Source organism: Neovison vison, chromosome 8 (assembly GCF_020171115.1).
Source record: "Neovison vison isolate M4711 chromosome 8, ASM_NN_V1, whole genome shotgun sequence".
Classification (NCBI taxonomy): Eukaryota; Metazoa; Chordata; class Mammalia; order Carnivora; family Mustelidae; genus Neogale; species Neogale vison.
In genome coordinates this window covers 95,914,981-95,941,279 of record NC_058098.1, presented here as the reverse complement: position 1 = coordinate 95,941,279, position 26,299 = coordinate 95,914,981, and the positions used below count along the sequence as shown (strand labels likewise).

The 26,299-nt window shown below is 37.2% G+C and overlaps 1 protein-coding gene across 7 annotated transcripts in view; it reads left to right on the top strand.

Annotated features, from left to right (window-relative positions):
• Positions 1 to 4,536: 4,536 nt before the first annotated feature.
• Positions 4,537 to 26,299, top strand: part of GCFC2 (GC-rich sequence DNA-binding factor 2) — a 45,647-nt gene continuing 23,884 nt past the window's right edge. For 5 of the 7 annotated variants that reach the window (XR_006385991.1, XM_044261507.1, XM_044261508.1 and 2 more), the window contains exons 1-6: positions 4,537 to 4,827; positions 8,409 to 8,534; positions 12,787 to 13,011; positions 13,925 to 14,022; positions 18,986 to 19,101; positions 25,049 to 25,235. Coding sequence is in view for 6 of the 7 variants with exons in the window: in XM_044261507.1 (XP_044117442.1) it covers positions 4,569 to 4,827; positions 8,409 to 8,534; positions 12,787 to 13,011; positions 13,925 to 14,022; positions 18,986 to 19,101; positions 25,049 to 25,235 (1,011 nt within the window). In the remaining variant the exon portion in view is untranslated. Of the gene's footprint in view, positions 4,828 to 8,408; positions 8,535 to 12,786; positions 13,012 to 13,924; positions 14,023 to 18,985; positions 19,102 to 22,254; positions 22,443 to 25,048; positions 25,236 to 26,299 lie in introns of those variants that run through there. The other 2 variants (XM_044261512.1, XM_044261513.1) reach the window with 2 other exon arrangements.

The following is a 26,299-nucleotide window of genomic DNA, read 5'->3' as shown; positions in this document are numbered from 1 at the left end:
GGAGGTTTGGTGCAAGGAGTGAGAGAGAGAGAAATAATCTGAAGCACACTCCCCACTAGGCACAGAGCCCAGTACACACTCCATCTCACAACCCTGAGATCATGACCTAAGCCAAAATCAGGAGTTGGATGCTCAACCAGCTGAACCACCCAGGTGGCCCAGCACTTTTAAAATACATGTGTTCCTGTGGTGCCTGGGTGGCTGAGTGGGATAAGCCTCTGCCTTTGGCTATGGTCATGATCTCAGGGTCCTGGGATCGAGTCCTGCATCGGGCTCTCTGCTCAGCGGAGAACCTGCTTCCCCCTCTCTCTCTGTCTGCCTCTCTGCCTACTTGTGATCTCTGTCTGTCAAGTAAATAAATAAAATCTTTTTTTAAAAAAATGAATAAATAAATAAAATAGATGTGTTCTTGCTGGTGGGAATGCAAGCTGGTACGGCCTCTCTGGAAAACAGTATGGAGGTTCCCCAGAAAGTTGAAAATAGAGCTATCCTATGACCTAGCAATTGTACTACTGGGTATTTACCCCAAGATACAGAGTCAGTGGTCCAAAGGGGTACCTGCACCTCAATGTTCATAGAAGTGTCCATAATAGCCAACTGTGGAAAGAGCCAAAATGATGAATGGATAAAGAAGATGTGGTGTGTGTGTATATATCACACACACCACATCTTCTTTATCCATTCATCATTTTGTATGATGTATGTATAAGTATATGTATATGTATATATGTATATATATACACACACAATGGAATACTATCCACCCATCAGAAAAGATGAATATTTACCATTTGCATAGATGTGGATGGAACTGTAGGGTATTATGCTGAGTGAAATAAGAGAAATAAGAGAAAATAAGAGAAAAACAATTATCATATGGATTCACTCATATGTGGAATACAGGAAACAGCACAGAGGATCCATATAGGGAAAGGGAGGAAAAATTGAATGGGAAGTCATTAAAGAGGGAGGAAAAACTCCCTCTTTAACTTTAACTCTTAAATATAGGGAAAAAAACTGAGGGTTTCTGGAACGGAGGTGGATGGGGGGATGGGATGCCTGGGTGATGGGCTTTAAGGAGGGCGCATGATGTGATGAGTCCTGGGTGTTACATGCAGCTGAGAAATTGTTGAACACTATATCTGAGACTAATGATGTACTATATGTTGTCTAATTAAATTTAAATTTAAAAAAATAGATGTGTTGTGTCATTCATTTAAATGTATCTAATGTAATCTAAATACCAAACTTATGCAATACTTATCATCCATTTGAAAAGTGCACAAACCTTTTACATCATTGCTTTTTCTCTTCCAAGTCATATTTTTATCACCTGAAACATTTCATCTAATGAAATATAGTTTATGTTTGAAAGTCTTTTATTGATCAATGTATACTTCCCTTTAAAAGTATGTATGGTGCGTATATATTATATATGTGTGTATATTCTTTATATTCTATGTAGATCCTTTATATTCTATCCTTTATATTCTATGTAGATATCCTTTATATTCTATGTAGATATATATTCTATATGGATATATATTACATATGGATATATATATATTCTTGTGGTTACAAAGCTCTAATTTTTTTATCTTGGATTGAGTTGTCTTCATAATTTTAATAATGAGAAAGTGAAAACCAACTCAGCTGGAAGTCAAGACCACACTGCAACTGCAAGAATTACTTCTGAGTGACTGCCCCTTTCTTATTAGTGACACTCTGACCCCAGAGTCTCCTTCTGTTCCTTCCACTTCTTGAACAAATTTACAAAAGTACCCAACTGCCAAATGGTCCCAACTTGACATTATGCAATCCAAATCTGACCTTGCTTCCCTTCACTCTCCTTAAAAATCTCCTAGCACAGGGTGCCTGGGTGGCTCAGTGGGTTAAGCCGCTGCCTTCGGCTCAGGTCATGATCTCAGGGTCCTGGGATCGAGTCCCGCATCGGGCTCTCTGCTTGGCAGGGAGCCTGCTTCCCTCTCTCTCTCTCTCTCTCTCTGCCTGCCTCTCTGTCTGCTTGTGATCTCTCTCTGTGAAATAAATAAACAAAATCTTTAAAAAAAAAAAATCTCCTAGCACAAAGCAAAGTAAGTCAGTCAGAGAAAGACAAATAAGATATGATGTCAGTCATAAGTGGAATTTAAGAAACCAAACAAACAAACATAAGGGGTACAAAAGGGGAGAGAAAACAGACTCCTTTTTTTTTTTTTTTTTTTTTTTTATTTATTTGACAGACAGAGAGAGCTCACGTGCATTGGCCGGGGAAGTGGGAAAGGGAGAGGCAGTCTATCCACTGAGCAGGGAGCTCTGTGTGGGGCTGGGGTCCTATGCTGGGCTAGATCCCAGGACCTGGGATCATGACCTGAGCCAAAGGCAGACTCTTAACCAACTGAACCACCCAGGCACCCAAGAAACAGACTCTTAACTATAGAGAACAAACTGATGGTTACCAGAGGGGAAGTGTATAGGCAGATGGGTGAAATAGGTGATGGGGATTAAGGAGGGCACTTGTGGTGAGAGCCACTGTCTTATAAAATTTTTGAATCACTAAATTCTACATCTGAAACTAATGTCATACTGTTTGTTAACCATATGCTAACTATATGTTAACATACTATATGTTAACTATCATGTTATATGTTAATATATAGTTAACTATATGTTAACTATAATAACATACTATATGTTAATTATGATATAGTAATCATACTATATGTAACATACTATATGTTAACTTGAAAAGAAAAAAAAATCTAGCACAAACCCAAATCCTGCAATAATCTCCACTCAACTCTCTCTTACTAAGAAACAGTTTCTTAGGTCTGTGTGTTCCTTTGTTGAGACAAACTAAATGAACTTTGACTTAGTGTCCTCCTAGTAGCATTTGGGGGGTGGGCTTCCACACACTTGATTAACACAATAAAAATACATCAAAATAAATCTCAACCTTTCTGACAAAAAAATATTTTTGTTGGGAATGCATCTCATTATGACAAAGACAGTCTTCCCACACACATTAGTTCATGCACCCACTGACCGCTCTTACTTATTGCTAAAATAGTATACTGTCGTTGTTAATTGCATTATTATACTTTTGTATCATATAGGCACTGAGGAAACTTTCCACATATGAAGGGATATATTTATCCCTATTCTTAGTTCAATTCTTAAAACTCTGAACTCTATGCAAAAATCAGTGATTCATACTCAAAAATTATTTTAAGTGGCCAACTGAAAGCTGGAGTTGGTCCTCCATTTTTGCGGAAAGCAAGACGTTGAAAACTGTCTGATTTCTAGCAGAACTATTTAGTTTAGAGGTATTTATTCTCATCCTGACAATAAAATTTTAGATGGTGCAGGAGTTTTTACACATGAGTGTATGTACTGTAGTACATTCAGGAAGAACAGAGAATTATGTCTCTTCTTCGTAAGAAGGGGAGAGAAAACTACATTGGCAGAGTACTGCATGAATGAAGGGGTTCTCAGGTAGCTACATACAGAGGGAGGTGAGCTTCTGGAAACTGATCTCTTAAAATAATCCTTTCTATGAACCTCTTGGAAAGTCTCCCTGAACTTTGAAGCACGAACTAAAACTGTGGAGCATGGGGCCAAACCCAGCAAGAGAATTTAAATGAACTGAATGGTTATTTGCTTCAGAATGGATATGGTCAGAGGCATCCAAGTAAGAATGCGCTTTACCAAGAAGACCAAGTACTCAGTTCATGGTGAAGGCTTCCTCTCTCTCAACAGTGCTTAACGGATCCCGTCCAAGTTTCCCAAGGTTTTTGCAGTCCTTTACCACTGCTCGACTTTCTAAACAAGACACCCCCTTTTCTCGGATACACATTTTCCCCCTGCTGGGCCAAAGCATTTTTTTATAAATATATTTTTCTTTTTTTTAATTTTATTTATTTGACAGAGAGAGACACAACAGAGAGGGAACACAAGCAGGGAGAGTGGGAGAGGGAGAAGTAGGCTTCCCGCCTACGGGGAGCCCTATGTGGGGCTTGATCCCAGGATACTGGGATTATGACCTGAGCCAAAGGTGGCTGCTTAACGGCTGAGCCACCCAGGTGCCCCTGGGCCAAGGCATTTAACCAGGCTCTGTTGAAAACTTGCCTGAGAGCAATCATTTGATTTTTGCTTACTTGTGCATCTGTCATTTATGTGTAGATTTTACTGTTAAGCTTACCTCCAAACACACACCCTCTTCTGATTTTTTTTGTTTGTTTTAATTCTTGGCTGGAGAGAATTTTGCTCTCTCCGCGGCACTCAGCTCCAGGAGCCTGCCGGACTCTTTCCACATCGAATCGGCCACCAGCACAACCTGGCCTCGGAAAGAGAACGCTTTGCATCTCCAGGCCCCGCCCCTTAAACCCAGCTCCACAGACCAGAGCGAATAGGACAGAGCACGCATGCGCAGGGCGAAGGGGGCGCGGACGGCGCGCGGAAAGCACACCGTCGCGTGACGGTACCAGCGGGAGCGCGCGCCGGCGTGGACGCCGTAGACCGGGACGGCGTGCGCAGGGAGCGAGTGTGCGCGGAGCACCCGGACCTCGGCCATGGCTCATAGGCCGAAGAGGACCTTCCGGCAGCGCCGGGCCCACTCTAGTGACAGCGACGGCGCGGAAGAGCAGTCTTCTGAACCCGGGGCCCCGGAAAAGCAGACGGCCCCGGGCCTTACGGAGGAAGGGCCGCCCTCTCGGGGGGGACGCGTAGAGACGACGGCCCGGCGTGGTCGGGGTCGGGGCCGGGTGTGGGCAAGTTCCCGACGCGCGGCGGGAGCGGCTACGCGCACTGAAGGCGGCTTGAGCGTCCCAGGTGAGGCAGGACGCGGGGGAGCCGGAGGTGACGCGAGGTAGGGGAGGCGGGGAGAGGCCCCCGGGGTTCTCCGGAGGTTCTTGTGTCCCGCTGCTGACCGCGAGCAGTCGCGGCGACCGAGAGCAAGACAGCCCGCCTTCGAGCACTCGCCCGCTGCTCGCAAGCTCCTGTTCGGGGGTGGGGGGGGTGGTTTCGAATGGGAGACAAGAAAGAATCCTGTACGGTGTGTGGCTCGTCTGTGTTTGCATCATCGGGAGAACTCTGACCCGTTGTCGCTTTAGTGCAGTACTTGCTGTTGTGAAGAACCTAAGTTGTTCCAGAGGATTTAAAAAAAATCCCTAATACATTCAGGTAGGGGAAAGTTTTATGTACTTTTGGAAACATCCCCAAACAATCAGAACAGTACGTTAGACGAATCTAGGTGACAGACACTTAGGAAGTTTTCATTTGTTTTGTTTTTCATCAGTTATTTGCAAGAACGGAGATTAGAATAACGCTGTATGTCCCAAAGTAGCATAATGGGTTGACGACCCTGTAGACTGTACCAATAATGGCGTTAAACTAAGTACAATGTAATAGTATTGAAGTACTCCTTCGTTTTTAAATACAGAATTTAAGCAGCATAAAGTTGTTTACATAAAATGTGTTTTAGTTTGAATTGGAAGAAAAATGCAGTTTTCGGTGTAGTATTGAGGTTAAAAACGTTATCTTCCACTATTTTTAGTACAAGTGATTTTGGTGATTTCTTAATTATCACCTTCTGTTTGTCTAAAGCTTTTTGTATTTTCCTACTCCGAAAGTCACCTGTTCAAACTTTAATAGGGAGAACAGCGTCCAGGAGTTGCCCCCCTCCCCCGCACCTTTTTTTTTTTTTTTTTTTTTAAGATTTTGTTAGCACAAGTTGGGGAGGGGGAAGGCAGAGGGAGAAGGAGCCCCCACACCAGGAGGGAGCCCAGTGGGTACTCTCCCAGGACCCAAGATCATGACTTGAGCCTAAAGCAGCTGCTTAACTGACTGAGCCACCCAGGTGCCCCCAGGAGTTCCTTTTTGCTTACATTCTAAAACAGTGGTTCTCAAAACTTTTTGGTCTTAGTATCCCCTTTATAAAGGTATCCCAAACAGCTTTTGTTTCTTTGTATTATATTTATTAATATTAACCATGTTAGAAATTAAGATAAATTTTTATTTTTTTTTCTAAATTAAACCATTACATGTAAGGATAAATAGCATTTTGTAGGAAGAAAACAAAACAAAACAACTTTTCCAGAAAATAGAGTGACATTGTTTTTAATTTTGCAAATCTTTAATGTCTGATTTCATGGAACACAGCTGACTTTTCAAAGCTGCTTCTACATTCAATCTGTTGTGATGCATTTTTTCATTTGAAATATGAAAAAAAAAAACCCAGGTATGTGGTGTAATGGAAATACCTAATAGCCTTTTTAGATCACTGAGGGTGTTCTGCTTTGATATGACAAAAAAGGATCAACAAATAGTAGCTTGCTTCTTAAAGGTAGTTTGCAATGGCAGCTGAAACCATACCTGTCAGTTTTTTTATACTCCATTACATTAAAATCCATTGGTCTGTTTTGCACTTTCAATGGAATCTTTTATTCATGCATGATTGGTAACATCATGCATTGACTATTGGAAAGTATTGGTTCACTGAGTTTGCAAATGTTGGTACATTTTATTACATAATATCCCCCCCAAAATTTGTTAATGTTACAGTGTTACTTCTGATAATGATCAGTGTTTGTTTGTTTTTTTTAACATTTTATTCATTTGTCAGAGAGAGAGAGGGAGAGAGAGCGAGCACAGGCAGAGGCAGAGGGAGAAGCAGGCTCCCCGCCAAGCAAGGAGCCGAATGTAGGACTCTATCCCCAGACACTGGGATCATGACCTGAGCCGAAGGCAGCTGCTCAACCAACTGATCACCCAGGCATCCCTGATCAGTGGTTTAGTGATGGAAAGATACTTAGTTCACAGTACAGGATGTAACTTTTCCAAAACTCTAGTTATCACTTGAAATCTCTAATTCTTAAAGTGATAGGCAGGCCTTTGCTCATTTTTGAGGAAATTTGTTACTTATATATGTAGGAATAACTGGAGTTTGTCAGTCATTCTCTTAAGTAAAATGGTGTTGCTCCTTGAAGGTAGTGGCTAGTTCAACTTGCAGCTGATCATACAAATGCTTTTCAGTGAGGTAACCATTGTGTTTCAGTATGCCCAAAAGTGCTGTATACACACTTCCATTTTGTCCCACAGAATATTTAAAAGATGTGTACTCCAAGGTCAAAATTTAATAAAGTTAATAACTTTGTATTGCTTCATTGAGGATGGTAAATACAACTGTTTTTTGTTTTTGTTTTGTTTTGTTTTGTTTTTCCTGGCAGTGCATGGTAATGAATACAGTGGCTGCCAGTGCAGATTGCTGTCTTGATTCATACTAATAAACCAGTTTTACCCGCCACTGCTTTTGCTGCATTATGTAAATAGCAACAGACTAAAAAGGGCAAATAACATGATAATATGTGATGAAAGTAGTTTTGAACTCACACACCCTCTGAAAGGGTCCTAGGGATTTCCAGGGCTTGGTAGACCATGATTTTGAGAACCACTGCTCTGATGTTAATCCACTTTGAGAACAGGTAGGAGTTGTCATAAATAGTAGCAAAGAAAGATGTAATCTGTAGTTATATTACTTTATATTCTAAGTTTTGATCTTACTCCAGGTTTTTTTTATTCTATATAGGTATGCTAATTAAGGTGCATTTTTAAGATAAAAAGTACTATTTATGTAAACTTAAGTTTTAAAGTTGTTCTTAAAAAATACAAAATAATTATAAACTAACCAGTCCTTTCTTGTCAGTAATACCATGAATTCTTTCACATTTTGTTTGTTCAATTCTCACAATACCCTTATGGGTGTTATAACCTAATGTTATCTTTGCTTAATAGAGTATGGACAGACCATCTTTCCCAAATCAAGTAGTGGAAACAAAGAGATCCGTGATTTAATGGAGACCACAGTGCTCGTTACAGTACTATTTGCCACTAGCCATTAAAATATAACAAATTTCAGAGTTGAATAAAATTAAATTGAAAGCCCTGCTTCTCCAATCCCTAATGTCCTCATCAACAATAGCATTTACTTTATAGAATTGTGAAATTCTGTAATTGTGTGAAATAGACCTTGTAAAACAGATTAAAGCATGACTAGAGTTATTAAGTGTACATCAGTTTTTTTTTTCTTTTTGAACTTACTCACTACCACTATTTTTCTTCTTTATTTTAAATTTTCCTTCACTTCTTGATGCCATTTTCTCTGCTCTTCCCTTTTTTTCATTACATCTTTTAAGAGAATATTAGGTAAGTAGATTGTATAAATAGGATCAATCTGTGCATCTATTAGATCATCCACAGGTTTCAGAAAGAAGGGAAATGGAGAAAGATACTTAAAATACATGGAGAGAAATTAAAACACTATACATGTATAATGCTACGAGTTGTGTAGAATTTCAGTTAGTAATTCCACTGTCTTGACTCTTTCTTGTTTTATTCAAAAAATGTCCTATTAGAATCCAGAAAAGTTGATCTTTCAACAGATGAAGAGGATGAAACAGCTCATTCCTTAGAAAATAAGGATGATCAGAGTTCATCATCCAACAGCTCTAGCTCTCTGGAAGAAGAATTTTCATCAGTAGGTTGGTAAATTTTGTGATTGTGATTACTTTTATTTCTAATATCGGTATTTTCTATGCCAGTGATTCTTAATTATTGGTAACACAGCTATAATGAAGTATGGAGCAAGTAAATCATTACCAATGATTGTCAAAGTGTCAAAATTGACTGCTTTTTTTCCATTACATGACATGTGCAAGGTCAGACACTTTTTAAGACCCAGAGCTAGGATTCAGACTCAGGTAGTCTGCTCCAGAACCTGTTCTTAACCACCGTGCTGTTCTGTACTTGGTGATTCATGCCAGTATCTGAAGAATGGTAAGAATTTGTTACTGAGGATGTTTTGGGTATAGGATATAGCAAATGTTAAACTCTAGGGAAATTAGCATATGCCGAGAACTAAAAATAGTTGTTGGAATGAAATATTTAGTTGGAGTTTAAGAAGGAGGAACAAAAACAGACAAATTGGAGTCCGATAATATAGAGTTTGGGAGAATTACTGAAAATTTTTTTGCAAATAAATGACATGACCATTTTTAGAAAGATCAGTTCAGTTCAGGGGCTGGCAGATTACCACTTGTGAGCCAAATGTGAACCATCACATGCTTTTGCAAGTAAATCCTTATTAAAACACAGCCACTCTCGTTCAATTATGTATTGTCTATGGTTGCTTTTGCAGTACAGTGACAGAGTTTAGAAGTTGTGACAGATACTTTATGGCCCACAAAGCTGAAAGTTTTTCTCTGGGCTATTATTTAAGCTCAAGGTTTTGTAACTTGTTTTGTGCTTTGGACTTTTGTCAGTCTCTTGAAGTCTGAGACGCTTCTTGAGAAAAATATGTAGCGTGAGACGCTTCTTGAGAAAAATATGTAGCGTTCTAAAAGAAACAAATTAACTTGAAATGTAATTGTCTAAATACTTTTTTAAAGACTTGTAATAGGCCACCTGGGTGGCTCAGTAGTCTGCCTGCAACTCAGGTCATGATCCAGGGGTTCTGGGATCAAGTCCCACATCAGGCTCCCTGCTCAGCAGGGAGTCTGCTGCTCCCTCCAACCTTCCCCACTTCCCATAATATCTCTCTCTCTCAAATAAAATCTTAAAAAAAAAAAAATAGACTCATAAAATAGTGAAAGTGCTTTATTAACTTATTAAATAACAAAAACTAATAGCTCTTATAATTTTTTTCTTATACAAGTTCACAAGGTACAGAAGTCCTTAGTGATGAAAACAAAATTAAGAATTGAAACCTGGTTAGATACGTGATGCCTTGTCTAGACTCTAGATACGGTGCTATCCAATAGAACTTTCTGCAGTGATATAAAAATTTTATATTTTCATATAAAGAAGAGCTCTTGAAATGTGGCTAGTGCAGCTAAGGGACTGGATTTTGAATTTGGCTAAATTTAAATGGTCACTTATGGCTAGTGGTCACTGTATTGTACAGTGCTGCTTTAGAAGATGAATTAGACAGTAAAGCCAGTAGTTGTAAAGTGTTGGCAGCTTTACATACCTAAGGAGAGAAGACAGTGTTTGGCAATGTGTGGGATAGTTTTTAATTATTTTATTTTTAATTATTTTAATTATTTTTAATTGTTGTTGTGACTGAGGTGTTGCTGGCATGTAGTGCCCTGGAGATAAGAGATGATAAATTTCTAAGAGTACAGGACAGTTCAGCACAGCAAAGAATTGTCCCTTCCCAGAGCTCATTTCAGAAGTACTGAAAGTTGAAAATTTGTCCTGTTTTTCTTTCTTCTAGAGAAGAAAAGATGAAGGAATGTGAGAGGTTTGGGGATTGGTTTGTGGATCAAGGAGTGCATTTATTTTTTGTTCAAACAGTGCAACTATTAGAATGATCCAGTAGTGGAATATCTGCCTTGAGATATTGTAGATAGTGCATGTTACACGTGGGGCACGATAGTAACCTGTACTGCTTAGATGAGATGATGTATATGAAAATTATTTAACTTACAAATCTGCATGTTTTTATTATAAAGCAGCATGCTAACTTCATTCATTCATTCCATGTTTGGCCAGCATCTGCTACAAGGTAATGTTGGATATAGATAGGAAAGGATAATAACTCTTCTCTTGAACTTTTTTTTCTTTTTTGTAGCTTGAGAGAGAATTAGCTTTTTGTAGCACTGGTGTTTTACTAATGAGTCCATTGTCTGTGATTTATTAAACCCCATCAGGTCATTTGCAGATGAATCCCTTACACTTCCAGAATTTCTGCTTTTGTATTCATACAGTTGAGTATTTGAACCTCTGTGTATCCTCTTCCTCCTGATTTTACATTAAAATTTCCTAAAGGGCTATAAAAACATAGTGCTGCTCAGCTCCACCTCAGAGCAAAAGCCCGAATCTCTGGGATGGGGAGCTTAGGTACCAGTAGATTACCAAGCTTTCCAGGTGACTCTAATGTGCAAGAAGCGTCAAGAAATGCTAGTGGAGGGGCTCCTGGGTGGCTCAGTGGGTTAAGCCGCTGCCTTCGGCTCAGGTCATGATCTCAGAGTCCTGGGATCGAGCCCTGCGTCAGGCTCTCTGCTCAGCAGGGAGCCTGCTTCCTCCTCTCTCTCTGCCTGCCTCTCTGCCTGCTTGTGATCTCTCTCTGTCAAATAAATAAATAAAATCTTTAAAAAAAAAAAGAAAGAAAGAAAGAAAGAAATGCTAGTGGAACCTGTTGTGAAGGTTTTGAGTCTTAATTCTGCTTTTAGGTTATATTTAGCTGTCCCTCCCAGCTTTAAAGACGTGTCTTTTTAACTTTGTTCATGTCACATTAAGATCATTAAACCAGGCAGGACAAACCACAGAGCCCTTAACAGATCCCTACAGTGCTTCATAATCAGCATATCTTTTTGGAGAAATAACTAGTTAAGAATCCAGTGATCTATGTGATTTTCCCCACACATTTTAACGTTATCCACAAGGAAAACATGCAACTGTTAAATTCTTTGGAAGGATGAAGAAACATCTCACCTGCATCATTTCCCTGTACTAATCTATACATTTGTACTAGGTCCATAAAAATTAAGTCACTTGATTTGATATTCCTTGTTCTTTTTTTTGTTTTGTTTTTAAGGTTTTTATTCGAGAGACAACACACACGAGTGGGGACAGGGAGAGGGAAAATGAGAGAATCTTAAGCAGACCCTGCGCTGAGCACAGAGCCCAATGCAGGCTTGATCTCACAATCTTGAGATTACGACCTGAGCCAAAACCAAGAGTTGGACATTTAGCCTATTGAGCCACCTAGACACGCCTGATACTCCTTGTTCTTAATGAACATATGTTGGGTTTTAGTGATCACCTGTTACTGTTTCATAATTCAAGGGCTTGTTTGCCTTAGCACCAATGTCAACATCTCCAGGCATAAGACATCTTTTTATTTCTCAAAGAATTTGGAACAGTTTATGGTAAAGTTTAGAACATTTTACTTGGGCCTTGGTAGCTTAACATCCCTAATTATCATTTTGAAGTGCTTGAAATAGTGAAAATTTCCTTTATCATTTTGTTTACCAAGTATTTTGCTTAAGAAACTATTTTTTTCCAGAAAGTAAAGATAAATGTCAGCTTAGATCATGTATAAGAAAATTGTTTTGAATTAGAAGAGTACACATTAGTATGGTTTATACACTATAAAGAAAAACTAAAACAAGGATGTATTAAAAGATGTCACTTAAATAGTTTTCATCTAGTAAATGAACCTGATTATTTTCTTTACACTTTTTAACTTCTTACATTTATTCATGTGGAAATCACCATAGGACCTTGGAGACTGATTTAGCTGTATGCTGGCTTTAGTCACTTTCTCACTCTCTCTATGCCTGGATGCCCTAAGGGGAGGGGCATCCTTTCCCTCTTCTTGAATCAGACTGGCCTGTCCCCCTTCATACGAATCTCTACATTTCTCACTGACTAAGCCATCCGCAACTCTCTCCACATCCCAACCCTCACAATCTCAGAGCTTCTAGAAATGAGAAATAGTCCTCAACAAAAAGCCAACAACATCTGATACATAAGGGAGCTAAGAGATAAATTGAAGTGATATGAGTACATTTTCTGATAATTCTAGATTAGATTCATTTTCTAATTTTCTATTTTAATCTCTATAAAAGTAATTTTCTTTCATTATTGATGTAGGTTTTGAGCTGTGCAGTTACATTCATATCAGAATATGAAAAAAATTAGACACTGCCTTTTTTTCTATTTCAATATGAGAAATATGTATTTCTGTTACTGTTTGTTTTTCATTGTCTTCCTCTTTGTTCCTTTCAGTAAATATCCCTGATGCAGCTTTTATTCAGGCAGCCCGCAGAAAACGTGAATTGGCCAGGGCCCAAAATGACTATATTTCTTTGGATGTAAAACATACCTCTGCCATCCCTGGAATGAAGAAAAACAGTGGCGAAGATCCTGAGAGTGAGCCTGATGACCATGAGAAGAGAATAGCATTTACTCCAAAGTCTCAAACCCTTAAACAAAGAATGGCTGAAGAAACAAGTATATACTTAATTTATTTACAGTGTGTTAACATTAAGGGATTTTTCACTTGAATATAATGTTATGTTACAATCTCCATAAAAACATAATGTAGTGTTTACTTTAAAAGTGTTAGAAGTTGGATTTTATTTAATACTAGTTTGGTCAGTGACGTAATAGTTTCTGAAAGACATGTCTATTAAAATATTATCAAATAATGTGTAATAACATTTACTGTTATCTGACCTCCACTTGATCTTTTTTGGCAGATTAAGAAAAATTGCACAGTTTCTTATTTTTTATATTGAAAACTTTCATTGTCACCCTTATAAAGATTTTTTTACATGGAAGCATCTGTAAGGATTTTACTGTCATTTATTAAAATCTCCCCTGCTCTAATAAAATATTTCCTCTACCGATAATCCTTAGGTCTCAAAGGACTTTTTTTACATTTCACATTTATAAACAATAAGTTTTACCAAAACTTTTGTTACTTCAAATAGGAATTTTTCAGAATGAGACTTTTGGTTTCCTTATAACTCAGAAATTATTTTTCAAGATTCAGATTCTGAAGTAGAATTTATAATCTCTGATAAGGAATAGTAAATGTTTCTTTTTTCCAAGTTTTTTATTTTTTTTCCCCATATGTGAAACTGTATTGCTTTCAGGAGGATGGTTTGGTGATGAGTACTGATTCCATTATTCAAGACTCAGCTTCAGCACATTCCTCAGACAAGTTATTTAACCTCCTGATAGGATTTCCCTCAGTATTTAAAAAAAAGAGTGATAATAGTGCTTTCTTCCTAGAATTATTGTGAAGAATAAGTTAACACATGTAAAGGTACTTAGCCAGCACGTTATAAGCCTCCCAAAAAGGTTACCTGATGCTATTAGAATGGAAAAATACGGACTTACCCTTGAATTTTTTTCCTAGCACCCAGAAATGAAGAAACAAGTGAAGAAAGTCAGGAAGATGAAAATCAAGATATATGGGAACAGCAGCAAATGAGGAAAGCCGTTAAAATCACAGAGGTAATAATTTTTTATACCAATTGTGTTCATTTTCTGTGGCTGCTGTAACAAATTAATCACAAACCTGATGGCTTAAAACAAGAAACATATATTCTCTCCTAATTGTGGAAGCTAGAAGTCCAAAAGCAAGGTATTAGTAGGGCTATGCTCCCTTTGAAAGCCTAGGAGAGAATCTTTTCTTGCCTTCTAAATCTGGTCACCCCAGATATTCCTTGCTTTGCAACTGCATAACCCCTCCTCTGTCTGCTTCTTTATATGGTCTTCTCTGTGCCTCTACTCTCATTTTGTAAGAAAACTTCTCATTGCACTTAGGGCCCAGCTGGATAATACAAGATTTCTCATCTTGCAATATTAATATTTAATATTAATTAAAACCACAAAGACCCTTTTTCCAAATAAGGCCATATTCACAGGTTCTGGGGGTTGGGACATAGACATATCTTCTGTGAGGCCGCTCTTCAACTTACTATACCTTTTATATTATGTTCTTTTCCTACTAGATCATAAACACCTTCCACATTTTATAGGCCATTTGAGGGGACCATATTTTACCTTTAATTTTATATTAACTGTGACATGGTAGGTATGTAAATGTAAAGTTTAAACAAATAGATTTAAAACAAAACTAATTAAAAAATACTGTTCTTGAGGTCAAAAGTCCTAGAATTGGGTTCTTACTGTACCACTAAAAATATGTGCTCCATGAGGTCAAGAATTATTAACTATTCAGTATTTTATTCCTCTGTACCTAATATGAGTGCTCAATAAATATTTGTAATTTTGAGCAAATTAGTTAATCCTTTTTTTTTTTTTTAAGATTGATTTATTTTAGAGCACACACATGCCTGAGCAGAGACTCAGGTAGCTGGAAATGGAGAGGGAGAGAATCTCAAGGAGACTCCATGCTGATCATGGAGCCTGGCATGGGGCTTGATCTCCCAACCCTGCGATCACTACCCGAGATAAAAACAATAGTCGAGCATTCATATGACTGTACACCTGGGCACCCCAAATTATTTCATTTTCTAAATCTGTTCTCTTATCAGTAAAATGGGAGGATAATGTTACCTGCATGAGTAGGTGGCTGTAGGCTCAAAATCACCATTTTTTTTTAAGATTTTATTTATTTATTTGACAGAAATCACAAGTAGGCGAGAGACAGGCAGAGAGGAAGGGGGAAGCAGGCTTCCTGCTGAGCAGAGCCCGATGCGGGGCTCGATCCCAGGACCCTGGGATCATGACCTGAGCTGAAGGCAGAGGCTTTACCCCACTGAGCCACCCAGGCGCCCCTCAAAATTACAATTTAAATCAAAGCACTTACAGATTATTTAATATTCAAATACAAGGTTTTATTTTTTAATCTGTTTAATGAGAATGTTTTGAAAGATTGTTTGCTCTTTTAGGTAAGGAAGTATTGTTAAAATCTCCATGTTATTAAAACTAAAAAGCTAAATAAAGGTAAACGTTTGGTTGTAACAACATTTAGAAATCTCTGACCAGAGAAATGGTTTAGAGGGCTATTTTTATGATGCAAAAATAAGAGCTGTAGGTCTCCTCTTCTCTTTTTAGTAAAATCATTATAGCTAAACAGCATGAAAAAAATGCTTTGAGAAAAAACTTGTCATAGTCCTTACTCTGACTGCTCATGTTTGCATAATTCCTTTTTAAGTATTTGTTTAATTGCAGTCATAGTATATATTAAAAGGTCCCAGACTTCCCACTCACAGAACCCTCATTGTCAGTAACTTTATCCTGGCTCCCCCAGGCCCAAAGAAGTAGCAAACAATTCCATTTATGAAGTAGTTACAGTCAAAGAATTTAATAACATTTGTGTCCTAATAACTTAGTAGGCTTTCAGAAAAAACATTAAAAAAGTGAAGAAAAAAATCTGTTAATTTCATTTTTAAATAATCATAATTATTACTAATGGGCAGCACCTCTTAGGCACTGCATGACATCTCAAGCCTTGGAATCAGACTTGCATTGTCATTCTCACCTCCTTTCCCAATTGATTTTCAGTCACTATTTCCTTTTTATTATAGCCACCAAGAACCTGCCTTCATTAATAAGACTTTATCAGAGAACTGTAGCACTACCTGTGAACTAGGAAAAACTAGTAGTCTGACAAATGATGAATATGTATTCCCCTAAAATATTTAAAATATTTATATTTAAAATGTTTATTTAAAATATTTCACAGCACCCCTTTGAGTTCACAGGGATGCCTTGGCATGTAGTTTGGGAACTACAGTATGCATACAATTTCAAGTTTTGGGTTTTTTGCTTGACATGTTATAAATATTTCCCCCTATTTCTATACATAGTTATCATAGTAATTAATTTTTTAAATTGCGTAATATTTACCAGAGTCAGTGTATCATAATTTTTTGGCCATTCTTCCTTTTGGCAAACATTTTAGATTACTGTCTGAATCTTTTTTTCTATTATTAATAAGAAATAGAAGGGTCACCTGGTGGCTCAGTGAGTGGAGCATCCAACTCTTGATCTCAGGGTTGTGAGTTTGAGCCACATGTTTGGTGTAGAGATTACTTAAATAAAACTTTAAAAGAAATAATAAGAATTGTTAAATATTTGCTTTCCCCTTTTTTCTTCCTTTTCTTTCTTTTGTTCAGATGTATGTTATCTTAGGATAAGAGGATAATAATATTATCTTAGGACAATGGCCAAGAGTAGTATTACGAATAAAGGACATGAACATTTTTATGGCATTTACTACATTTTTCCCTATTGCTTTCTAAAGAAAATTTAGATGAGTCTGTAACGCCACTGATATTATGAGAATGTTTCATAACAGTCTTGCCAACTTAGGTGCAAGATTAGTTGCACCTAAAAAATGGAATCTCAAGCTATTTGATTTGCATTTTTTATTATTAACTGTGGGTATATTCACTGGTTCCTTTATTGAATATCTACCACATGCTACTGTGTTAGTTTCCTGTGATTGCTGTAACAGATCACAAGTGTTGTGGCTTAAAACAACAGAAATTTATTTTCTCATATTTCAGGAGATCAGAAGTCCAAAATCCAGGTATTAGTAGGGCTATACTCCTTTGAAAATCTCTAGAGGATAATCTGTTCCTTGACTGTTCTAGCTTGTGGCAGCTGTTGACATGTAGCTACCTCTCTCTGTCTGCTCCATCTTCACATCACCTCCTTCTTTGCGCCCCAGAACTCCCTCTCCCTCTCTTTTCGGATATGTGTACTACATTTGGGACTCATCTGGATAATCTCGGATAAGCTCCTTCTCTCCAAATCCTTAATCACATCTTTTGCCATGTAAGGTAAAATTCACAAGTTTGGGAGATTAGGACCTGGACTTCTCTTTGGGGTTGCCGTTCAGCTGCTGCACCACTTAATAATGATAGACACTAGAGTGTACAATCTTTGTAGGGGAGAAACAGCTAGTCAAAATAATTGTAGTGAAATCTTACAGGTTGTCTGACAGAACCTGTACAGGGTCCTGAGATGGCACATAGGAGCAAGTGAGTGGTCAGTTTCACGAGTGAATAGGGAGACTTGGAAGAGCTGCTGCAGAAGTCGATCGTATTTAGATGGGTCTTTGAAAGATGCTTAGAAGGTAAGGGATTTGAGACAATATATCAGGATGTGAAGACATAAGATGTGAAATAGTCTGACTAGTTTGAGGATTTGCAGGAGTGATAGGAGCTGGATGGGAGGTTTGGTTAAAAATTAACATGAAAAATGATGATGAGTTGTGGAAAACATAAGGATAGTTAAGTCAGTGTTTGGCTAATTATCTGGTCTACTTGTTTGCATATCTTCAGAACTCTTTTCAACATTCTGTGTATGGTGGTGATAAGTATTGATTAGCCAGAGGACAGTAATATGAAATGTTACGAGATGTACTAACTAGAACATGGTCCTCAACTAGTAATAGAAAACCCAAATAACAGTAATAGCTTAAAGAGAACTAAAAGCTTTACCTGGAAATCCTCTAGAAGACTTCCGTTTACTTTTCTTTGACTAGAGCAGGTGAGTGGATACTTCTATCATGGAAAACGTAATTTTCTGGGAGTACATTAGATCATAAACAAAACTACCTTTAAAAACACTGAGAAGCAGGGCATCTGGGTGGCTCAGTGGGTTAAAGCCTCTGCCTTCAGCTCAGGCATGATCCCAGGGTCCTGGGATCAACCCTCATCAGGCTCTCTGCTTAGCAGGGAGCCTGCTTCTCCCCTTCCCCCTCAACCCCCACCTGCTTCTCTGTTTGCTTGTGATCTCTGTCAAATAAATACAGGTTTTATTTTTTTTTTTAAGATTATTTATTTATTTATTTGACAGAGAGAAATCACAAGTAGATGGAGAGGCAGGCAGAGAGAGAGAGAGAGAGGGAAGCAGGCTCCCTGCCGAGCAGAGAGCCCGATGCGGGACTCGATCCCAGGACCCCGAGATCATGACCTGAGACGAAGGCAGCGGCTCAACCCACTGAGCCACCCAGGCGCCCTGTCAAATAAATAAATAAAATCTTTTTTTAAAAAAAATGAGAAGCAAGCTTTTGTGAAAAATAAGATTTTGTAATTTGCCTCTTACATGCAAAAGTAACATTTTATTTAATTTTTTTTTTTTTACTTTTTTTTATTTTTGAAAAAGTGTGAGCGGGAAGTGGGGGACTGGGGCAGGGAGTGGTGGGAGATAGGGTGGCGCAGAAGGAGAGAATCTTAAGCAAACACTGCCCTGAGCCCAACAGAGGGCTCAATCTTGTGACCTGTGCTGAAGCGTTGAATGCTTAACCGACTAAGCCACCCAAGTGCCCCTAAAATTCTGTATCTTAAAACTGAGAACTATAAAAACATTTCATTATAATTATAAAAACCGTCAAAGGCGTGGGATTTTGATCTAGAATACCCAGTCTGTTTTCATGCTATTAATGTTTATAAGATTAATGAGTCTTTTAAAACAATACAAATTTTCATATTTTTAGGGACGAGACCTAGATCTTTCCTACAGCAGTGAACCTCAAACAGTAAAGAAGTTTGATACTTCGATTTCATTACCACCAGTAAATTTAGGAATTATAAAAAAGCAATTAAATAGTAGGTAAGTAATTGATTTTAAAATACATTTGTCCTAGACATTTAATAGTGGGAAAAAAACACTATGTTCTTCCTAATTAAGTACAAATATTAATATTAAACAGATTTATAGGAAAAAAATAGAATCACCTGTGTTATCACACTATCACAACTGATTTTCTGTATGTGTCTTTTTAGTCTTTATAATAGAAACATGCTACATAGTTAAAATCAATAAATATCAAATTCTGCTTTTTTTCTTACTATTTTATAACCCTTTATCAGCATTGTTAAATGGCCTTTAATTCTTAAAAGTAGTAAGTTGGGAGTGATATCAGGAAGATGCCAGACCTCATTTCCCCTTAGAGATACCAACTTACTATACAGTCTAAAAAGCCTTTTTGAGAATTCAGAAACCATTTAGCTCAAAGCCAAGAATAGCCACATTGAAATGGGGGAGAATCCATTTCTTTCTTTTTTTTTTTATTTAAATTCAATTAATTAACATATAATGTACTACTGGCTTCAGAGGTACAAGTCAGTTATTCATCAGTTTTATATAATACCCAGTGCTCATTACATTACCTTCCCTCCTTAATGTCCATCACCAAAGCCATTTCATTTTAGCCGCATCAACCACTCTTACAAGCCTGTACTGCTTATGAGAGAGTAAAAGCCCAATTCACAGCTTCTCCATTGAGAGGAAAAAAGAGGTGTGGAACAAACCTCTAACATTTTGGCTTTTGGAAGCCCTGCCTGAGGGACTGTTTCGGTCTCCTCTGTCTCAGCTGTAATGGGAAACTGTCACACCATGGATGACTGGGGGCCACAAAGAGCAAAAGACAGCTCTGTTGTTGCAGAGCCAGAAAGCCTGCCATACTACAGATGAACACCAGAGGGACCAAGTCACGATGAATGCCTTAAAAAAGGAACCCACAACCCTTCTAATAGGGAAATTTCATATAGAAGCCCAAAGAAGAAACTTTCCGCACAAAAGATTTGAGGATACCTCACCCTGCCCCCCAGGTCTCTAGCCAGGCTGATTGGTGATGTCCCTTCCCCATGTGAAACTTTCCCTTAAGTGCATTTCCAAATGCATAAGACAACAACAAAAAATAACAGGAGGCAGAAACAAGGAAAACTTGGCCAAACCAAAGGAGCAAAATAATTCCCCAGAACCAACCTTAAAGAAACACATCTATCAATTACTTGACAAAGAGTTCAGAAAAATCTGATAGAAGCTGAAAGTACTATAAGAGAGCACACACAACTGAAGAAAATTACAGAAACAGTATATAAACAAAGTGAAAATATCAACAAAGAGAAACTATAAAAAAGAATGAGAGATTCTGGAGCTAAGCAGTATAATAAGTGAGCTGAAAACTTCACTAGAGGGGATCAGCAACCTATTTGATCAAGCAGTGACCTCAGAGTGACCTCAAAGACTGGTCATTTGAAATTATCAAGTCAGAGGAACCAAAAAAAAAAAGATGAAAAGTGAAGAAAGCTTAAGGGACTTAGAATATCTGTCAAACAGAACAACGTATACATTATGGAAGCCCAAGTAGGAGAAGAGAGAGTGGGGCAGGGAGCTTATCTGAAGATATCATAGCTAAAAACTTAACAATCTGAGGAAGGAAGTGGACATCCAGTTTCAAGCTTAAAAGATTACAAGAAGGTTGGACCCAGAGAAGCTCACACTGAGACACATAATCAAACTTTTAAAAGGCAGAAAGAGAAAATTTGAAAGCCACAAGACAGAAGCACCTCATCAGATACTAGGGAGCCCCATAAGATTATCAGTAGATTTCTCAACAGAAACATAGGCCAGAAGGAGTAGAATGAGATATACAAAGTGCTAAAAGAAACTCCCACCCAAGACTGTTGTAACCAATAAAAATTGTCCTTCAAAAATGAAGGAGAAATAAAAACTTCAGATAAAAGCTGAGGGTGTTCATTACCATTAACCTGCCTTACAAAAATTACTATCAAAAGTTCAGATTGAGAGGAAGCCAGCTGGTAATAGGAACCCTGTCAGAACAAAATATAAAGCTGTCTGGTAGGGACACCTGGGTGGCTCAGTGGGTTAAAGCCTCTGCCTTCGGCTTAGGTCGTGATCCCAGGGTCCTGGGATCGAGTCCCACATCCAGCTCTCTGCTCAACAGGGAGTCTGCTTCTCCCTCTCTCTCTGCCTGCCTCTGAGCCTGCTTGTGATCTGTCTCTCAAATAAATAAAATCTTAAAAAAAAAAAAGCTGTCTGGTAAACATAATATATAGACAAATAGATATTCAGATTCTACTGTAAGGGTGAAGTGAAAATCAGTTTTAGTTCAGGTATAGAATCTAAAAGATAAATACTGTTTTTCTGAAAATAAATAAATTGGGAGAAAAAAAAAGAAAAGAAAAGAAAAAAGTAATGTGATCAAATGCTTAGACAAATTTAATTTAAATGTCTTATTTTGTAAATGTTATTAAAAGTACATTTGCAACTTAAAAAAAAAAAGATAAATACATACCAAAAAACTGTAATGCTGTTAATACAAAATTTTAAAATGTAATTTGTGACATCCATAAAAAGAAATGGAGGAAATAAGAAGGAATAAGTACAGTTTTTTATACGTGATTGAAGTTATTATCAGCTTAAAATAGGTTAGAACTGTAAGATACTTTTTGTAATCCCCGTAGTGTGTACACACACACGTACACACACGGAGAGAACCTATAGAAGATGCACAAAAGAAAATGAGAAAAGACTGAGGACATGTCCCTATAAAGAATCAACAAAACACTAAGGTAGCAAGAGAAGAAAAGGCAGAAAATAACTACAAGACAGAAAACAATTTACAAAATGGCAATAAGTAAGTCCTTCTGTATTAGTATTACTTTAAATATAAAAAGATTAAACTGTATAATCAAAAGACATGAAGCAGCTAAATGGATAAAAAAAAAATTAAGATCCAGCCATATACTGTCTGCAAGAGACTCATTTAGATTTAAGGATATCTACAGACTAAAAGTGAAAGGACTGAAAAATATATTCCATACTAAAGAGCAGTAGTGGCATAGTTTAGAACGATTACAAGAGACAGAGAATGACATGGTGGTATATAAAGAAATCAGTTTATCAGGAATTATAATAGTAAACAATTATAAATAAATATGTATCTTAACATTACAGCACCTATATAAAGCAAGTATCAACGGCTGAAGAGAGAAATATAGCAATACAGTAATAGAACGAGACTTCAGTATCCCACTTTTCTATAATGGATAGAACATCCAAACAGAAAATCAAAGAGGAAAGAGTGATCCTGAACAAAATGGACCTAACCATACAGATGGAACATTCCACCCATTTGCAGCAGAATGTACATTGTTTTCAAGTACACATGGAATACTCTTCAAGAAAGATCAAATGTGAGGTAACAGAAAAGTCTTAACAAATGTTAGATTGAAGTCACACCAACTATCTTTTCCAAACACAATGGAAGGATGATGTCCATAAAGAACATTTTCATTGCTTTTTTTTTTTTTTAATACTTGGGAATTTTTTTTCTAATACACAGTAGTACATTCCAAATTTTCTTCCCCTCTATCTTTTGTGTAAATCAGCTTTAAAGTAGTTTCATTCCATAATCATATTGCACTTAAGAAATATTGGTTATAGTTGCTCATTTAAATGGTTTGATGTAGAAAAAGACGTTTTATAGCATTGTATTGTGAAATAAATATAAACATATATAGATGTACCAGTTTTAGATACTAGGCTATATTATAGGGAGTTAGCAAACTACCAGCCCACTGCCTATTTTTGTAAATAGAGTTTTATTGGCACACAGCCATACTTACACCTTTATGCATTGTCTTTGGCTGCTGTTGAGTAGTAGCAATAGCAACCATCTAACTCCAAACCCTAAAATATTGACTGTCTTGACCTTTAGAGGAAAAGTTTGCCAAGCTGTGTTCTAGGTCACTGTTTTTCAATGGTGATACTGAATGAAGATTGCCTTGATTCAAGACTTTTTGTAATAACCTTACTGTTATTTACTGTCCTTCTGATAGTCCCTCCTTAATTGGAAGAACAAAACTAGAATTATACTCATTGCATCAAAAATTACATATAACTCAGGACTTGGAGGTTTTTGTTTTTTGGCTTTTTTGAAATTGTGTTGGAGACCGTTGTCTTGCATGAATTATATAATAGTAAAAAGGTAGCAGACCACTGATAGAGATGAGCATTTTACTTTATCTGGATAGGTTTTTTTTTTATTATTTTTTTTTAAGATTTTATTTATTTATTTGACAGACAAAGATCACAAGTAGGCAGAGAGGCAGGCAGAGAGAGAGGAAAGGAAGCAGGCTCCCCACTGGGCAGAGAGCCCAACACGGGGCTCGATCCCAGGACCCTGGGTTCATGACCCGATAGAAGTTAGAGGCCCTAACCCACTGAGCCACCCAGGTGCCCCTGGATAGGTTTTATTTTTAACTTTAGTGTATTTTTTTTAAGATTTTATTAATTAGAATGTACAAGAGCAAGGGGAGGGTCAGAGGGAGAGGAAGAAAGAATCCCAAGCAGAGTCTGCTGAACCTGATGCAGGGTTTGATTCCATGACCCTGAGATCATGATGTGAGCCAAAATTAAGAGTCAGATGCCAATCCAACTGAGCTGTCCTATTTTATTTTGTTATTAACTGGGTTTTTTATTTTAAAAAGAAAATATGTTTTTGTGGTCCAGAGACTAAAGACAAAGCCAAACAGTACAAAAAGATATACAGAGAAAAGGAAGTCACCTTTCCCAGAGGAAACCATCCTCCCAGTTTCCTTGGTTTCATTCCAGAAGTGGTCTGTATATCTATACAAGCACATATATACCTAGATATTGCCCATTTTTTAATACAAAAATGAAGCACACTGTAAGCCCTGTATACCTTGCTTTTCTCATATAATATGTATTTATGAGCTTGTTGCTATAGCCAGTAATATTCCACTCAAAGCACATTCCAGGTATTTTTAACCAACTGACCCACCCAGGTGCTCACATTCCAGATACTTTTAAAGAAAGTGTTTCTTACTCCTCAACTGTCAGGTGTATGGGGAGATAACTGAATTTTAAAAAATAAGCAAACATTGAATTGTATTTGACAGGTTTTTTTCGTGTTACATCAGTTGATACATGTGATATTCACAAGGCTGAAAAAAGGCTGTCTTATCAATAAAAAAAAGTGTATGGGGGGGCTACATCAAAAACAGGAAATGAAATATGCCTCAGAGGGGCGTCTGGGTGGCTCAATGGGTTAAGCCTCTGCCTTAGGCTCACGACATGATCTCAGGGTCCTGGGATCAAGCCCTGCATCAGGCTCTCTGCTCAGCAGGGAACCTGCTTCCCCCTCTCTCTGCCTGTCTCTCTGCCTACTTGTGATCTCTCTGTCAAATAAATAAATAAGATCTTAAAAAAAAAAAAAAGAAAAATGCCTCAAAGAACATGAAATTCTAATGGCAGATAAAACCATTGAATCACAAAACACGTTATACCAAATCATAACATGCTCAAATGGTTTTAATACCAGCTTATTCAAATGTTTTAAGAAAGACCACAAATTGTTCTTAGAGTTACTCATGATGGACTCCTGAGTTTCACATAAAAGACTTTGGATTGTTCTAGAAACTCACCAGTTCTGATCAGTCAACACTTAACAGCTTTCACCCTAAAATTACCCTCTGATTAGCTTGAGCACCTAAAAACCTGTAAGTGTCCTTCCTTTCATACCTTTTCCTCTGAGACCTCTTTTATTGTGTCCTTCTCTTTTGCACAGAAAATCTCATAGACCCAGGTTTATAAGATTGTCAGTTTCCTTGGTGGTCTCTGTAAGGTAGCTTTGAAAAAATTTCATTAGACTGCTGTTTACTGTACTAGAAATAAAAGTTGGAAAAACAATTTTTAGTATTCATTTCTCTTTATTTTGTTTACTTAGATTAACATTGCTACAGGATACTCACCGCTCACACCTGAGGGAATATGAAAAATATATACAAGATGTCGAAAGCTCAAAGAGTACCATCCAGAACCTAGAGAATTCATCAAATCAAGCTCTAAATTTTAAATTCTATAAAAGCATGAAAACTTACGTAGAAAATTTAATTGACTGTCTTAATGAAAAGGTAATGTGGTTATAAATACAGTATTTCCTTTTTTATATAGAAATCCCCTTGCTGCAATATTTTTTAAAAGTAAATCCTACAATTAAATTCTTTCCTCTAGGGTTTTCCTGTACATTTTTTACATACTGCAATATTAAGTATCCCCTTAATGTTGGACAGTTGGGTTTTTTGCAGTTATTTTGGTATTATGAAGTTTTGTATATAAATTTTTGTGTTAAAATTCCATCTGTTTAAGAAAAATTTCTAGAAGAGGAGTTATTAAGTCAGTGTCTAAATATCCTTAAGGCGTATAAAACATTGTTTAGTTATTCACCGAAAGGATTGTATCAGTTTTATTTCTAGCTTATTTCATTTAAAAAATGGTTGTTTTACGTATTTTTTTCTCATTTTTTCCCTTTTTTAAAAATTTAAATATAATTGATTAACATATCGTGTGTTATTAGTTTCAGAGGAAGAGTTCAGTGATTCATCAGTCTTATACCCCGTGCTCATTACATCACGTGTCTTCATTAATGTCCATCACCCAGTTACACCATCCCCAACCTCAATCCCTGCAGCAGCCCTCAGTTTGTTTCCTATGGTCAAGAGTCTCTCGTGGTTTGTCTTCCTCTCTAAATTCATCTTACCTGTTTATTTTGATCTGAAACAACCCTTTGTTTTATTAACACTTGTAGTCTTTTTTTTCTTGCGAATTATTTGTTGTCTGTGCCCTGTTGTATTTTTAGTTCGTAGTGGGGATTTTTCTTTTTCTTTTTCTTTTTCTTTTTTCCTTGTATGGTGAAAATTTCTTACTGCTTAGAATTTTTAAATGTTTTATCCTACTTGATGTAGAAAACAGTTTGTCTTTTGATTTCATTTGCAGTGGTTTTTTTTGACATCCTGATGTTTTGAAATTTTTGCATTAATCAGATCTGCGAATCATTCTTTCCCTTTATAATTTCTGGTTTTGTTCTGTAATACTAAGTTCTTACATTAGGGTCTTAGGTTGACTTTTTTTCTTTATAAGTTGATGAATCACTTTAAAAAATACTTTCTACTTTCTTCATTGCTTTTTTATTTACATT